Below are 17646 nucleotides of genomic sequence, written 5' to 3'. Positions count from 1 at the left end.
AATGCTCTGAAGTCTTTATCAGCATAGTGCTACATCCAAAAGCTCTGGCTCCCATCCCTCACCCCCAGGGGTCTTCATGGTCACTGCAGCCATCTCCTGCCATCTGGTCAGCAGGTCACAGTGCGGCGAGGGCCAGACACTGCTTGAGGGCCCAGCTGGAACCGGGCAGGCCATAGGTTCCATGTCCAACTGCAGCATCTGTGAACTCACTCAGGTGTCAGCAGATGCTCTTCCTTGAGCTGGACAGTAGAGCACAACTACATTCCTGAATATTTCTTCCTGAGACCTGAAGGTGAATGCAGAGTTTTGATAATCATGAGCCACCAGGAAAGCTGTGATAATTCTTCCATGGAACAGTTCCAAGTTTTAGAACAAAATCTGCCTCTCTGAGCTGAGTAAATTCTGCTCTGGGGCCAAGGATCCAAGAGGGCAGCAGGAGCAGACTGAGTTTACAAGTCCCTTGAGCTGTAGCCTGCCTCCCTGAGAGGTCCCACTGATCGGAAAGGTGATGTTCTGTACCCTAGCACCAAACCCAGAAATGGGGGTGGGTGCTGATGGGAAATGTGGGAGATAGAATTCCAGCAAATGTAAAAGGTGTTGGTGATTCCCTGCCGTGCTTGATGATCCCTCCTTCTCTTACCCCCACAGTGAGCACCTAGTGGGTTAATTCTCTACCTCCCCTCCCCCGTGTGCTGGGCCAGCTGTGTCCAGCAGCCCCAGGAGCCAGCACTGGTGCGGTGTGTCCCCCCCGGGCCTCCTGCGATAGGCGGGGACACCTCCTCAGCTCTCCTTGTGCTGCTGTGGCGAGCTCATCCCTGGCTCTGCCTCACCCTCTAAGGATAAAGGCATCTACTGCTCTGGGTGAGGCTGGACTTGGGGCAAAAATCTAAAGGTTTCTCGGGAAAGATAATCCGGAAGTAAGTTAAATGGAGCCAGCTGAGTGCCATGTGGGTCAGTGGTTAGAACAGGGATGGGTAGGAGACCCTCGGTCACCCCAGAGTTCTTGTCTGTAAATGAGAGCTGGGCTGTCCTCAAGCAATTTTTAGAGCAGAGTTGGAAACTCTAGGTTAGGTAGATGATAGAGTTTTGATGTCTCAGCCATTTAGCTGCCCTTGCCTCCGTCTGCCTTGTTCCATTCACGTGTTGCTTCTCAGAAATTGTGTGAAGAAGCCATCAGAAGAGTCTGTGGTACTTCCGCAAGATAGAACGGCCACTACCTCTTAGAAGATCCTTGTCTGCTCCTTGGGGTCCTTTGGAAGCGGGGAGGGAATGGAGAGATTGGGAGAGGCCTGCCCTGTTCCTTCAAATACTCCCCTCGGATGGTTCAGTTCTACAGACATTTTTAACTGCACACTCTTGTGCTAGGCACAGAGCTGCATACTGCACAGGATTATCTCCACTTCTTGATCCAGGGTGCCATATTGATAGAACTCTACATGTTCCTAAATGCTGAGTAATTACATCTAGTTTGGTGTTCAGATTGGTTTTAAGCCAGGTATTTTTCTAATATTAGATTATCTGCTTACCATAGCATGGAGCTGTGGATTAATAGGTGTACAAAAAGTGGACCCTGAACTCAATCAGTAGATAGGGGTTATTTAAAAAGTGCTAACCACATAAATCCAGTCAACATGCCAAGATTTGATAAGCTCTGTATCTAAATTATTCCAAAGCTCATTAGTCCCATCAACGATCCTATTCAAGCACCTGTTATTATTCCCCACCCCAGAAAGTCAAGCCCCCTGGTTCCATGTGCTAAACAACAAGCAGGGCCACATCCCACTTTGACCTCTTTGTTCCCAAGTCATGTTTCCTGCCTGAATCTCCGCCAACCTCCCAAGACAGGTAATGAAATTCCACCACCGATCAGTTAATGGAAAGGGAAGTAGTGGGAGACAGAAAGATCCTGAACTCCACCTTCAGCCATGAGACCTGGATCACAAAGCTCTCTGTCAGAGTTCACTTTTAATTTCTTTACAGTTCGGTGTACCTGTCCTGAAAAGTACCACATAATCTGAGAAGGCTAAGGCTAGAGCAGACCTGGGAAACGGCTGTCTGTATGTCATAAGTGAGGACATCAAGGCCCAGAGAGAGAAGAGAATTGCTCAAGGTTCTGTAGCTTGCCGGGGCTGGGGCAGGGGTTTGCTCCACAGTGTCCAACCCTACTTAAACTTGTCTTTTTGAAGATCCATTTGTTGATCCTTCCACATCCTTCCAAGATAGCACATGACGCAGAGAACATCCCACTTTCCTGTGTGTGGGTGGTCAGGACAGTTCCTCAGTGGATGCCCTGGGTGCTTTCTGGGGCTCCTTCCCCATACCCCAACCAGGCTGGGCATGTTTTCTTAATGTCTTCAGAGTCTGTGTCCTTTTCTCTGTTGCTCACCTGATGACCTTCTAGGTCTGGGAAGGTTGTTCATGGGCCAAACTACTAGTTCCTAGAATATGGTCCTTAAATGGAATGGGTTGAAAGAGACTTTAGAGGTGAGTTAGTCGGAACCCTTCTCTCCCAACCCATGAGTTACTTCAGTCTCTTCTGCAAAAACTGGCCCAACTCCACCCCAGGGCTCTTGCTTTATCTGCGCCTAGATACTAGTCCAGGGATCTGACGGAGGGCCCGAGCAGTGCCTTCCCGCTGCCAAAATTCCTGAGGTGGCGAGAAGGGTGTGACTCAGTGTGCCCATTGTTTCCATCATCAAAGCATATGTTCCAGCTGTCACTTCAGATTGAGCCAAGTAGACCTGTCCCTGCATTTTCCTTTCCAAAATTGCCATTTAAAACACCGCTGAGGCAGAGATAAAGGAATAGACCCCACACCTGTTCACATTGTGCTTTCATGATGTATATCAGCTTTAGGGTAAACTAAGGACGTTGGAGGGAATGGTGAGGTGCGTTTTTCCAGGAATATTGGATTTCCCCATAAGGAGGACTTAGGCGTTGATTTTCAGATGGACTGAATGAAAGCAGGTTAATTCACTTGTGCCGTTTCGAGGAAGACACAGGAATAGAAGTAAGGCTTTGAAACAGGCTGCAGACAGTTAGTTACCTTCCTATGTGATGGAAGATGCCACGGAGACATTTGGCAGGTCGGGGCGCCCAGGGACAGGCTTTTCACTGAGTGAGTGAGAGCCCGGGGTTATGTCCATGGCGTGGTTCCAGGGTCTGTGATCTGTTTCGTCAAGGGGGCTGGCCACATCCTAGCAGAGGTAAAGAGGCACCTGTGCTGTGGCCCTGGAAGTCAGCGAGGGTCTGACTGGGATGGGGAGGGGAGACAAGCAGACAGGAAATCATTTCAAACTGGTTAGGACCCAGACTAAGGCTAAGTTCGGTGGATGGAGTACAGGACTAGATTGCTTATGAATGTGGGGCTTTCCCATACAATTTTGAAACAACCCAAGAGGAAGGCAAGGCAGGTTTTATATCCAAATGTTGAGATGGAGGTTTACAGGGAGAAATTAGCAGGATAGGGTACAGAAAACCTGGTCTTCATATCAGCTACCCTAACAAGACCTAGGCAGGGTTCACAAGAGACTTGGGAGTTAGCACAGAACAGTCCAAGTTCTTCCACATCATCCCATGATGGAGCCTGCCTCCCACTCGTTGGGGGAGTGAGGGAGCCAATGAACGGGCCCATCTTTGGTGTAGGGTGAACAGGCTCTTGGAGAGCTCCACAAGCATCTGGTCCCCTAGTGGATGAGAAAACAGGCTCAGAGCAGGAGTTTATTTGGAATTTCAGATTTTATTTTAAGCAAGTGCTCCAGATACCTGATTGGTCATTTCTCATGTGTTCAGACCTCTTCCCCTTTAAATGTGATAGAAGCCATATATTTGAAGAACGGTAACCTTCTTATAAAGGCTTAGCGTTGTATGTCATGGGATTTAAACTATGCAGCAAAGCACTGGGACTCGTTAGACATCATCACAACTAAGTGTCCCCAGCAGGTTGCTTTTCTGTTTTGTTTTGTTTTTTTTTTAAAGATTTTATTTATTTATTTGAGAGAGAGAATGAGAGAGAGCACATGAGAGGGGGGAGGGTCAGAGGGAGAAGCAGACTCCCTGCTGAGCAGGGAGCCTGATGTGGGACTCGATCCAGGGACTCCAGGATCATGACCTGAGCCGAAGGCAGTCACTTAACCAACTGAGCCACCCAGGCGCCCGCTTTTCTGTTTCTAAGACACAAGAATAACCAGTGGGATTCTGTCGTGGAGAATTTTATTATTTATTTTAAAGATTTATTCATTTAGTTGAGAGAGCGTGTGTGCACACGCCCACACAAGCAGGGGGAGAGACAGAGGGAGAGAGAGAATCTCAGGCTCCCTGCTAAGTGCAGAGCCTGACGTGGCCTGAGAGCCCAACCTGAGCTGAAATCAAGGATGCCCAACCAACTGAGTCACCCAGGTGCCTCGGAGGAGAATTTTTTTTTTTTTTTTAAAGATTTTATTTATTTGACAGAGACACAGCGAGAGAAGGAGCACAAGCAGGGGGAGTGGGAGAGGGAGAAGCAGAGTCCCCGCTGAGCAGGGAGCCCAGTGCGGGGCTCGATCCCAGGACCTGGGATCATGACCAGAGCCGAAGGCAGACGCTTAACGACTGAGCCACCCAGGCACCCCTCTGAGGAGAATTTTAAAATAACAAAATTCTTGCTATGACCTTGGGTTGAATTCTGCCTTCCTATATCAGAATTTCAAATTTCTGGAGGTTGGGAGAATGCTAGTCACCCCTTGGCATGTGTGAAGCATAACTCCCCTACCTCCCCAGTTTCCCTGGAAGCTTGCCGCCATCCATTGCCCACCTTTCCAGGGACTGCTGTTTCTCTCTTCCTAGTTAAGCAGAGGCCTGGGCCAACTGACTGGGAAGCAGGGACAGGAAACCAGAGGAGACCCAAGTGTTGCTTTGCTTCACTTGGTGACTTTCAACCCCTTTTTCACGTGGGCACACGTGAAAGGAGACATTCACGCCTGGGATGCACACTTGCCCTGGTGTCACCTGGGGGTGCCTGATGAGTGCTTACTCTAACTCAGCTGGTTGTCTTCACTCGGGAAAGCTAGTGGAGAACGGAGGAGTAGGGGTGCAAATGTATAAGATCTTAAGATTTTCTGAGATTTAAAGTTAATCCTGAATCTGCTCGTGTATGTTAAAAATAAATTGTTCACGGCTTTGGGGGAATAGCCTCTGTTAGTAATAAGTTGGGATTCCTGTTGGGATGGTGTAGGAGAGGCATGCTCGGTGTGACGGGGCGGCCAGCACCTCGCTCTCCTGGCTGCTTCAGTCCCTGCCCCGCTGTCTCTCTCACACAGGTGGTTAAGACCATCGGCCTTCGGGAAGTGTGGTACTTTGGCCTCCAGTATGTGGATAATAAAGGATTTCCTACCTGGTTGAAACTTGATAAAAAGGTAAGTCAGAGTTAACTATTTACAGGCTGTTGTTTGATTGTTGGTCTGCTCTGTTAACTTTGAAACTGGATTGTTTTTTGTTCTTGTTATTTGTGTAAAAGTTTTTACAGACAAAAAAAGTTGCAGGTTTCCAGTAAATGGGGGATACTGGTTGGAAGTTAGATCCTGGCATTTCTCCTTCCTGCTCACTCATTGGGGCATATGATGGTTAATTGCTTAGCTTTTAGTTGACCTTAATTTCTTTTTCCCCAATGAGATTGTTAATCTTATAAACCATGAATCCACTGTTTTGTAAGAACCGGTTATTGCTTTGTTTGAACCTGTGTTAGGTTATCTTCAGGCTCCAAAGACTGAATAATTCCATTAACAACTGTAAAGAAAAGCAATAAGTTTAAATGTGTTTTCTCCACACAATTTGAAAATGTCCCTTCTCCCAAACCTGTGCCTTCTTCCCATATTACTATAGTAAGTGTGGGGGCCATTAGGGAAGGGAGGGGACATGAGTAGTTTTAAATGGAAGTGCCAGGGGCCCCCAGCTTGACTGGCCACGGGGGCAGATGCCAGGTTCACAGGTCCCTAAGCAGGCTGCTTCTAGATCTGAGTTCTCTGGAATTGGGAGCACCTCCCCAGTAGGTAGCGGCCGGCGCTCGTGGCTTGGCGGGTCACCAGCGGGCTGCTGCTGGACTTCAGCGGGCCTTTTCTCATCTTAGTCTAAAAGGTGACTTTCGGGCGCCTGGGTGGCTCAGTTGGTTAAGCGACTGCCTTCGGCTCAGGTCATGATCCTGGAGTCCCGGAATCAAGTCCCGCATCGGGCTCCCTGCTCGGCGGGGAGTCTGCTTCTCCCTCTGACCCTCCCCGCTCTCATGTTCTCTCTCTCAAATAAATAAATAAAAATCTTTAAAAAAAAAAAGGTGACTTTCGAGTAAATGTACCTTCTGAACACTGGCCTGCAGGAGCCCTTTGAGCCAGTGGTGAGGAACTGGTTCGGGGAGGCAGGTCTTGGCGTCCAGGCTTGCAGGCAGCATTTGGGTTTGTGGTGCAGGTGTCGGCACAGGAGGTCAGAAAGGAGAACCCTCTTCAGTTCAAGTTCCGGGCCAAGTTCTACCCCGAAGATGTGTCTGAGGAGCTCATCCAGGACATCACGCAAAAGCTTTTCTTCCTCCAAGTGAAGGAGGGAATTCTCAGCGATGAAATTTACTGCCCTCCTGAGACAGCGGTGCTCCTGGGCTCCTATGCGGTGCAGGCCAAGTTTGGAGACTATAACAAAGAAACGCACAAGTCAGGGTACCTCAGCTCTGAGCGGCTGATCCCCCAAAGGTGAGCAGGGGACGGCCAGGCCTGGGGGAGAGCAGTGCTTGCATCCCTGAAGGGCGTAAGTGGTGTGTGTGAGCAGAAGCACTCAGCAAGCACGAGGGTGCGTGATCCTTGAGGCCGGGACTCGAGCACTTCCTGCTCTGTGTGCTTAACCAGCACATGCTGTGGCCTCCAGAGGCACTGACCTACCAGAGCCTTCCCCTCGGGCACTGAGCCTCCTCTACGGTCCGTGACGAAGAACCGCAGCAGGAAGGGGGGCCGCTCTCCCCAGGAAGAGCAGCTGTGTTACTGTATACATAATCACACTTCCTGGCTTCCCCTGGTGCATAGACATTGGGCCCTGTTAAATCTGTTTTTATTCACTAATGGTCATATAAATTACCCCTTTTGGAAGAAGAGTCACCTTACAATATAAAACACCATTTTAAAATTTTTCCAGCAAGACTGGATATGTCTCATTCTAAGTTCTAAGTCTTTTAAGTTGTTAATTGTCCAAAATGCTGCATATTAGGAAGTAGAAACACTCTTTGTGGGTGGTTTTATTTGAAAGAAAACTCAAGGTTTGCAGGTGGGTGGGGGCCCTCTGCTTGCCTCTCACGGCCCTTTGTGGTGACCTTCTTGTGCCGCCTGTTTTGCAATTCAGAGTCATGGACCAGCACAAGCTCACCAGGGACCAGTGGGAGGACCGGATCCAGGTGTGGCACGCCGAGCACCGCGGGATGCTCAAGTGAGTATGGATTGGCTCCTGCCTCTGCAGCGGGTTGCCTTGGCATTAACCCCACATAGGGTCCTCAGGGTGGTTAGCTCCCGGAGCCGCTGCCCTGGGCTTCAGCCCGAGCGGGCAGAGCAGTGAAAGGTAACAGTTAGTTGCTCAGGAGGTTTCTCTTAAATAAAGCCAGGTGTTCATGTCTGGGGGTAAGAAGCAGTTTAGATTCAGCCTCAGGCCCTAAAGCCTTCTCCCTTGTTTTAGAGGAGAGAAGGTCTTGGGTCTAAAACACTTGTTTTAGTCAAGAGGGCAGGAGCATTGTTCACAATGGGAAAAAATTGATCCCAAGTGAGAAACACTTCCTATGAAAGAAGCACAAAGAAGGCATGAAGGAGGAACATGATGTGACATGTGGCTATTAGAGGTAAGAAATGGGCAGATTCTCTGTTGCCCTAGAATCCTCACCTGGAGCATTAGCAGCAATTCTGTGCATTCCCCCAACCTTAGAAGTTTATTTATAGTTTGGGCCTCACAGACGTTGCGTCCTTCAGCTCTCATCTGTCCTGAGCGTCTTTTGTGGAGGGAAAGAGCTCAAGGCCTAAGTGGTGGCTGCTAGTGACATGGACAGTGGGAGTCCCTGCAGCAGCATGTGGGTGAGAGAGAGATTGCCTACCAGGGCAGTCTAAAAGGAAAACCTCCTGTGTCCAGAGAAAGAACCCAGCATGAGTCTGTTCAATTCTTTCAGAAGGTCTAGAGTACATCAGTGGTCAGCGTCCAACAGCTCAGGGCCCAGGCGTGAATGGCCAACAGAGGGACAGCACCAAACCCACAGCTGCCAGCCCATTCTGCCAGAGCTGCGGTTTTACGGTTCCGGATACCGCACGCACGAATGACCATGTCCTTGTTTGTTCTCCCTGCTAGGGACAGTGCCATGTTGGAGTATCTGAAGATTGCTCAGGACCTGGAAATGTATGGAATCAACTATTTTGAGATAAAAAATAAGAAAGGAACAGACCTTTGGCTTGGAGTGGATGCCCTCGGACTGAATATTTATGAGAAAGACGATAAGTGAGTTGAACTTTATAATTTCAGTTGGTGGGGGATTGGGGTTGGAAACAAGGGAGGCATTGGCAACCATGCATGTGGTTTCTTTTGAAGTGTTTCTCTGGTGGCTTACCGGACCAATGTGTGCATCTTCAAGGGCTTTTCAGCTGTGATGTGGCCACATTTTGTCAGAGGTTGGCTTGAGGTGTGCGCTGTTCGTCTTCTGTCACCATAGCTTGTCCACCAGCTCAGTTCCATGCGCTGACCCACAACCCCACAGACCAGAGCTGCAGGAAGACCTCCCCTGCTCTCCGACGGAGGCCCTGCCGCCGGCCGCCCAGGCACCAGCACACCCACAGATCCCACCCAGGCAGCCCTTGCCCTGCTGGTGGCTTAGTTTGTGGTAATCCAAGCAAGAGTAGTTCCAGTGCTATCAGAGATCTTAAGGTTCTGTAAACAGTGGCTTATGTACAGTTTAGCTAAATCCTCTGAACCTGTGAGAGGTGTCTGATGGCCACGTGTTAGCTCTGTGTGTGTGTGGAGTAAGTTCTGAAAGAGCAATAGAGAGCAAGCCAGGCCCTGCTGGCTGCTTTTGCCCGTCCCTGTGCTCACAAACACTGCGAATGTGCCTGTTTGTGCCCGCCAGCTAGATACACAGGGAAAAGATCCTTTTCATTCAGTGAGGGCAAGTTTTCCATGGTGGTTCCCTGTGCCTTTGAGTGATGGCTCTCCCACATTTCCTCCTGTTGCCCCTCCTCTCTGCTGTTAGTGCTCCCCAAAAACCATCTCTCTGGCCTTCATGGGGGGTGTGCCCCTACTTGGAACAGACGACATCACATGAAGACTCTGCCTTCAATCTCAGCCATGTGTCTTCTTGCCAGAACCGGGGTACAGATACCTTTCATTTGGGTGGGACAGGGGCCTGTCTCAGGCCTTCCTAGACCCTCCACTTGGGGCCAGAATTGGATGGAGGAGAACCATCTTTGCTGGAAAGCCTGGTTCCAGTCAGGAAAGACCCCAATCACAGGAACTCCTCCGAGAACCTGGTAGTGAGTTATCGAGGATTCTCGGTTTGCTGCCTCCCCCAGGTGTGCTGGACCCAGTGTCGTACAGAAACATGAGCAGTCTGGGGGGCTCAGGAAACCAGTCCCTGGTCCTTCCGGAAGCCGCACAGTTGGAGGACGGCGACTGGTCAAGGCAGTGCCCTCATGGGAATAGATGTGGGAGACTGCCTCTGTCTCTGAACTCATTTTTTGAATGACCCGATTCTGTCACGTAGCTGTGGCCAGGGCTGTCTAAACAGGTTTTTCCAGCTGCAGGAAACAGCTATAGGCAGGAACTTGCTGATGTCAGCTTGTAACTACCTCCAGCCCACGTAAATGTTAATTTTTTCCAAGTGAAAATTTGAGTACTGCAGTTCATTCAGTCTCTTCCTGCTCTCTTCCCACTCCCCCAATTTACCAGTGAAACTGGTAGTTCTCTCAAAGGGGTCTTCTCCCCCAAGAAGACACTGGGGCATAGGGCAGTCCTCACTTCCTCCCTGTCCCTGAAGGCAACCTTCTTTTCAGTTAGGAAGAAAGACTTAACCAGACATTCAGTCAGTAGGCCTTTGAAGCAGATAAGCAGGAGGCTGACTCAAGTCTGAGGAATGCTGGGATGACTCTGAGCTGTGATAAGTGTGGAATCACTACCCTCAGTCATACAGCTAACAGTGGACAATTGGGCGCTCATGGAGTGTTCAAGTGAGAGAGCGGATCTATTGAGTGTGTGAGTGGGGCGATAAGAGACTTAGTGCACCTGCAAATAAACAAATATACCTTTATTACCGTATTTTAGAATTAAACGTATCCTGGTTGGGAAATGTCTCTTGAGGTCCCTTTTCACTGTATACATAACCACTGAGTGGGAGCATGTGGGACTGAAAGCATTTGTCTTTTTCTGTAAACCTGTAGATGAGGAAGGAACTTGGAGGGGGAGGAAATAGGCAGACCCCTTCCCTGAAAGGTGTCAGCTTGGAAACAGAGAACATTGAGATTAGCTGTGTTATGTGATCCTACCTGGCATCATCAGACCAAAACCAACAAAGACAAAACAGTGAGAGGAACGTGCCCTTGCCCCCAAGTTCTTCAGTCCTGTGAGAGCACTTCTTCCCTCCTAGGGCTCACCCCTCCCACACTCCTGAGTCCCGCAGTCTTCCTGGTCTTCCCAGAGGCAGGCGTCTGGGCGGTAGACTCGGGCTCCCGCAGGTAACTCGGTGGGCCCTTTAAGGGAGAGGATGCTGGAGAAGACTGCAGACAAGCCGGGGCCGAAACAAGGGCCAGTCTCTTTTTCCCTTAAATTTCTCAGAGTTGTAAATCACCTACTCTGATTTGTATTTCTGTCTTACTAGCTTTACTGTATATGTAATAAGCCAGTCGTCATGGTGGTTATTATGGGATGCCGTATAGCACAGTACTTGTATGTAGCGTGTACATACTCTAACGTACAACATAGTGAACTGTAATATAGTGTCTAGTATTATGTATATCATAATATCTTAAAATAAGCCAGTCATTTTTTTTTTTAAAGATTTTATTTATTCGTCACAGCACATACAAGGAGGGGGAGCGGCAGGCAGAGGGAGAAGCAGTCTTCCCACTGAGCAAGGAACCCGATGCCAGACTCAATCCCAGACCATGACCTGAGCCAAAGGCAGACGCTTAACTGAGCCACCCAGGTGTCCCAATAAGCCAGTCATTTATATTTCCAGTTTATAAAATTAAAACTACGCTAATGGGCAGAATGCTGATTTTGCCCCCTCCCCTGGGTGTGCGTTACAGCTCTGTGCTCTTGCATTAGTGGGTTACTGATCTATGTAAGAGAGGAGAGCAAAAGACCGTTCTTTGGTTTGTCTGAGTTTTCTTTTATCAGATACGCCAAGATCACAGTTGTCAGTGCCTTCTCTCCTTTCAGGCCTTTGGGACCCTAACTTGAACGTGGAACAGAATTTAAAAAAAAAAAAAAAACCTCCTGGTCTCTTACAGAGACTGTTGCAGGGACTCCAGTTAGTCCACCGAGAGTAAGAAGTTTAAAAGTTCACCTCAGACTGGCAGACAAGAGTTTGGCCTCCGTGTGTTTGGATGTGCGCGGGGGCGGGGGAGAAGCATGGTGCCTGGTTAAGCGTGGCTGGCAGCAGGCACGCACGAGGGGCGCGTGGGAAAGTTCCTTCACGTGCCTGCCCTGCAGAGTGGTGGGGGTCCACCCTGCACGGGCCCCCGCTGATAGCGATGAGTGTCTTTGCTTCCATTTTGAGAATGTAGGCAGAGCCATCTGTGTGGCCCGCAGTAGCTCCAACCCATCCCACCCCAGACCTTTTCTAAACTTTAATGAAAAATTTCAAAGATTCTTTCCTTGGCGTTTCGCTTTTTCGTCTCCCCAGCTGCGTGTCACTGTACCCTCTAGTCCTCTCTCTTTCAGACCTGTTGCAAAGTAAGTTGCAGACGTCTGTATACTGTCCCCAAAACGCGTATTATTTACTAGAGCTCAATATGTCTTGTTTGTCTTTTGAGGTGAAATGCACGATTCTTAAGTGCTCTTTAAGTCTAAGCTTAATGAGTTTAGACCGACGTGTGCCTGTAAAATCCAGACTCTGGTAAAGACATCGAAGAACATTATCATCACCCCCAGCTGCATACTTTGAACTTAAATTTTGTAGCCATGTATTTTTTCACTTTGAAATCATTTCAGACTTTAAAAATGTTCGAAAAGTAGTGAGTACAAAGAATTCCCATCTGTCCTTTACACAGCTTCCCCATGTTGTAACATCTGACAGAGCCATAGTCCAGGTATCTGTCGGAAAGTTAACGCTGACATGATACTGTAAACAATATACAGACCCAATTTCCATTTTAACCAGTTGTCGCTAATGACCTTTCTCTGCCCCTGGATCCTGCCCAGACTCATACCTGGACTTAGTCACCTTCTCCCCAGTCTGTCATGACCTTGACCCTTTGGAAGAGCATAACGGCCATTAACTCTTTAGAAGAAGTCCCTTAGCCTTGGATCTGTGTCATGTTTTCTCATAGTTAGATTTGAGTTATGCTCTTTGGGCCAGAATCCCACAGGAGTCTGCCTTGGTGCTTCTGGGGCCTCTCGTGAGGCAGCATGTGATGTCAGAAATCTCCCTCCCGGTGGTGCTAACTCTGGTTACTGGTCAAGGCACTCTCTGCCAGACTGCTCTGTGGAGTTCCTACCTTCCCTTCATAGTCCTAAGTGTATTTCAAGGAGACATTTTGAAGCTATGGAAATATCCTGGTTCTTACCATATTTCATCTATTCTAGCATCCATTCAGGAGTCGGCTTTTGAGAAACTTTTTTTTTTTTTAACATGTCTACTGAACACAGCCAATTTCTCCATTTATTCAGTTATTAATATGGACTCACCGATATTTTACCCTCTGGGCTATAAATCTGTTACTATTATTATTTTATTGTTCAGATTGTTGAGATTTGCCTTTAGGATCCCTTTCAGTTGGCTCCTGTGCCCTTCTGCTCTGATCCCGTTATTGTTTGAGTATTTCTTTATTTAGTGGCACCTCAAGATGTTTCAGGATCATCTTGTACTTCGCTGCTCCAGCCCAGGAATCCACTATTTCTCTAAAGAGCTCTGGTCCCTTTTATTGGAGAATCCCACTTTTTAAAAAACTTGTGTGGTCTCTGACCTGCACTCATGCTTCTGAATGGCTGTAAATTGTTATATGAGCTTCCAGAGTCTTAAAAAGACAAACTTTGGGGCGCCTGGGTGGCTCAGTTGCTTAAGCGACTGCCTTCGGCTCAGGGCATAATCCTGGAGTCCCTGGATCGAGTCCCGCATAGGGCTCCCTGCTCAGCAGGGGGTCTGCTTCTCTCTCTGACCCTCCTCCCTGTCATGCTCTCTCTCTCTCTCTCTCTCTCTCAATAAATAAATAAAAATCTTAAAAAAAAAGACAAACTTTACAGGCACTCCGCAGAGCAAAGGGCTGGAGGCCGTGGTGATAGGACACCCAATCCTGAAAGAAAGATGCCTGTCTAACCTGAAGGTGGAGGGCTTTTAGGATCAGCAGTGTTTTGAGGACCTCCTATAAAGCTAGGAGCCCAATCCCTGCCTCCTGGGCGCTTTGAGAGTTGGAAATCTGGCTGCGGTGGTAGCCGCCCAGCTGAGAAACGAGCGCGAAGGGCTCTTGTGCCGTGGAGGGAGGTGCTCAGAAGCAGCAAACAGACGCCTACCTATTGGTGCTCTTCTGGCCGCCCCAGATAAGGACACGGGTTACGGTCAGTAGTGGGACTAGGTGCTATCCTGAGTTCCCTTCCAGTGCTCAAAGGCCTGCAGACACAATGACCTCTCTGATCAATAGCAAAGCAAACCCCTTGCATGTTTGGCTGTGAAGCCTGTTGGCCAGATGTGTCCTAGCAGGCATTGGTGACCCTGTAGGACAGCTATAAAAGGCAGATGCCAAAAAGGATTGACACTTTAAAACCACAGTGTGGCCAGTGCCCTGACATAGTTCCTCCAGGGGTGCAGAACCACTGTGTCCCTGAAGAGCCATCTGTGGGGCTTGGGTGTCCTCTCTTGGCCTTCAGAAGTCACCCCACCCACCAACTTGATCTGGCTTAGGTTGTCATAGCAAGACCTACACTGCCCATCAGTTTTTTATTAAATATGTTGGTAGGGCAATGGGTTCTCCTGCTTATTTTCTAAATTGAAAGTTTTTTATGGACTGTGGGAAAGGTTGGGTTTTGATGGCAGTATCTTTGGTGGCTTGAGGGTCTGTCATTACTTCTAGAATGGTGTCCATGGTAAAATGTGTTGAAAAAATAGGGTGGGAGTCGTGAGGTTAAGTAGAGCAATGTGGTCTTGAAATCATACGGTGACTTTCCCTAGGGATGCCAAAGAGCCAGAGTTTCAGCCAGTAGTGAGCAGTACTGGGGCTTTCCTTGGGGTGAGTAGTCCTAGTGCTGTCTTAGAAGTTGGAGGATGACACGGGAGGGTGTCTGGCCAGCCAGGTGAACACGCCACACAGCACTAAATGAGACCCAGAAGAGCAGAATCCATATCAAGCCCTGAGCTCCTCAAGGACATCGAACAGTTGTAAATCTATGCACACCCAACATCAGAGCACCTAAATACAGTAAGCAGATCCTAACAAATGTGAGGGGGAAGTAGACCACAGTAGAAAAGAGTAGGGGACTTTATTACCCCCACTTTCAGCAGTGGACTGGAGCCACACCAGGGGCTTTTCTGTTTCCATTGGTGAGCAGCCGCTCTGACTAGAGCATGCCTGGAAAACCCAAGACGTGATCTTTGCCATCAGAAAGCTTACCTGCGTGGTCCTCAAAGAGCAAATAAGAATGGAAGAATTGAAAAAATGTTCACGTGGCACAAGAGACTACAGGTCGAGAAGGGGCAAGGTTGTTGAAGGAGGCTGAGCTGTTCTGAAGGGTGCAGGTTCCTAAAGGGGAGGGAGGAGGAGGGAGCTCCTCAGGCAAGGCGGGCCTGTGAGAGCCTGGGTGTCAGGAAACTGAGGCTAGATTAGAAGGCTCTTGGATGCTAAGTCAAGGCCCCTGGATTCCATGCTGTGGAACCTGGGGAGGGTGTTGGCAGTTTGGAAGAGGAGTGGATTGACTACAAGGGAAATGAGTCAGACTAATGACTAGACGTGGGGTTCTGGGGACAAGGACCCAGTTAGGCTACAGAAGATGGCTGTGTGAGCTCTCACAGGGTGAAGGGGTGTGCTGGGTTGGGGATTGGAGTTGACTTTGAGATTGCCAGCTGGGGTGGACCGGGCACAGGGGATGCCCAAGGTTGGGAAGATTTAGTATAAATGAGCTTGTGGAGGTTTCCGAGAGCTTGGACCTGACCTTACCCAGCACAGGTAGGACCTCTGGTAATGACCTATATTAAATACTATGCTTCCTGGGCTAGCTTTGTATTTTTTCAAATTGAAGTAAAAAAATCCAAGCACACACCTAACTATCCCCCTCCTTTTTTTTTTTTTTTTTTTAACCTCAGGTTGACCCCAAAGATTGGCTTTCCATGGAGTGAAATCAGGAACATCTCTTTCAATGACAAAAAGTTCGTCATTAAGCCCATCGACAAGAAGGCGCCTGTAAGTTTCTGTGGATTTCAGGCGAGGGGTTACAGTTTTTCATTCTTATAGCCAAATGTGTTTTCAGGATAACCAGATTTCTCTATATGACAAGCACTTGGGGGGAGGGGTATGGAGGGAGTGGGGTAAACGAATTGCCAGCAGGTTACATTGAAGTTCAAGGACCCCTTGAAGTAGAGGTACACGGGGGCCCAGGTGTCCCTCAACAGCTAGATGACTGTGTCCCCTGAGCTTTCAAGTGGTCTTCATTCCTTATGAAGGAAAAGGCAGTTCTGAGTCATTGACCTTTGCCAAATGATAAGCATCTTACGAAATGTTGCATTTCTGGGCTGTGAAATGTTCATGTTCCTGTGGAAAACCAACCTACCTCCAGAAGGTGTACCTGGGGTAAGGGGGCTCACCCCCGCACCTCCCTGGAAGCCAGCTGGGGCACAGACATGATTGCTTACAAGCCTCAAGGGCCAGCATTGGCTTTCAGAGCTGTCTCTGCAGCTTACCCATGTTAGGAAAAGTCAGGCCTGCATCTGGAGCATTGCCGGGCCCTACGGTCCCTCTGTGCCTCACCTTCTCTTCCAAGAATGTTCAACTCTGCTTTCCTCTGACCCCCTCCTGGCCTCTCCAGCGCTCTTTCTGCAGGTGCCTTCTCTTTGGGGCTGATGTGGGAAGTGGCTCCTCACAATGAGGAGGCTGGTGGGGCAGTCTTCCTGGGAGGGCTTGGCTAGAAAAGGGATTTCCATTCCTGGAGTTTGAAGAATCTGGGCTGTGAACTAGTAACTGCAAAGACTGGTGTGTTAACAGAAATTCATTTCAGTTTTATTGATTCTGCTGACATTTAAATTTTTAGCTGATTGCTCAGAAAATTTGACATACATACATACTGTAGTGTGATTGAATGGGTGAGGACTTTGTTTTCTAATCAGAAATCTGATTCTTAAAGAATAAGTGCCATTTGAAGAATAATCTCTTCCTTCTTAGAGGCTGCTATGATTTTTACCAGACTTATAGATTGGAAAGGACTTGGTGTTTTGGTTACGGTGTGGGGCTTAGAGAGGCCAGCGTGGGCTGCAGTTCAGGCCGGGGCCGTCTGGAGCCTTCCGGGGCTGGGGCCCCATGGGGCGAGGGGCACCCCACGTGGAACAGCAAGTGGCATTACTGTCCAAATGCTCCTCCCCACAGGCCAGTTAGTCCGGCGTAAGTGAAAACCAGAACGCTTGACGCTGTTCGTGAAAGTATTTTCTCCTTTACTGAAAACGTCTCCTGCTGTTTGTAAACTCTTGACTTCTACTCCATGGGTAGTTGCACAGTTGTTGACAATTAAAGCAGCATTTAATACAGACTCTGCAGCTCCATGGAAACAGGCCACATTAACATTCAGCACCACAGCCCGGGGGTCACAGTGTACCCACGTTAACGTGGGCCGTGAGATCGGGGCAGCCAGGATAGCAAGAAGATCCTGAGGGTCTTGGCTAGGCTGCTGTCTGCTCACAGGGTGGTGCTCATTTTTCAGAACTTTTTTAGACATGTGACCAACAGAAGCAAGCAGACTGGACTATTTAAGGATTAAGTTGTGTGTGTGTGTTGGCATAAGTTTAGCTTTTGAAAAGCTGCAGAATTTTTCCTAATCTTAAAATTCCAAGCAAAAACAGTTGTAGTGCTTCTGGTTGAATTAGTTGAGCATACTTTTACTAGTTTTATGTGGAGCCATTGATTAAAGAAAACACAAGCTGAGAGAAGCATGTGTTGGTTGTGTACTACGAGTCGAGCTGTATTCTAGGACTGTGTGTGCAGCAGGAACAGAGTGGGCTTCCCACCCTTATAAAGTCTGCATGCTGGTGGAAGAGATGCATGAACACAAGTGATGTGCTTTCTGGCTGTGACTTCCACAGTGCAGCTGTATTTAATCACCCACCAGGATGAGGCGATGAGAGGCGGGGGGCAGTGTGGGGTGGGTCGCGAAAGTATTTTCTCCTTTATTGAAAACGTTCAGATGGTTGGGTCAGGAAGGCCTGACCAAGTGAGCAGAAGTCGTTGTCAGACTCCTGTCGTGGAGGTGGGGGTTCCACAC

General features: G+C 48.7%; 1 protein-coding gene across 2 annotated transcripts in view; it reads left to right on the top strand.

Annotated features, from left to right (window-relative positions):
• LOC118001842 (ezrin) overlaps positions 1 to 17646 on the top strand; it is a 52506-nt gene that overhangs the window by 26821 nt on the left and 8039 nt on the right. Inside the window, exons 4-8 of one of the 2 annotated variants that reach the window (XM_034992006.1) lie at positions 5298 to 5393; positions 6436 to 6710; positions 7351 to 7434; positions 8335 to 8481; positions 15485 to 15581. In XM_034992006.1, coding sequence (XP_034847897.1) covers positions 5298 to 5393; positions 6436 to 6710; positions 7351 to 7434; positions 8335 to 8481; positions 15485 to 15581 — 699 coding nt within the window. The remainder of the gene's footprint in view (positions 1 to 5297; positions 5394 to 6435; positions 6711 to 7350; positions 7435 to 8334; positions 8482 to 15484; positions 15582 to 17646) is intronic. The other variant, XM_034992007.1, reaches the window with a different exon arrangement.

Source organism: Mirounga leonina, unplaced genomic scaffold (assembly GCF_011800145.1).
Source record: "Mirounga leonina isolate KUSES-001 unplaced genomic scaffold, KU_Mleo_1.0 Mir_54, whole genome shotgun sequence".
NCBI classification, from domain to species: domain Eukaryota; kingdom Metazoa; phylum Chordata; class Mammalia; order Carnivora; family Phocidae; genus Mirounga; species Mirounga leonina.
Note: the sequence above shows the minus strand (reverse complement) of the source record. Positions and strands in the feature narration are given on the sequence as shown.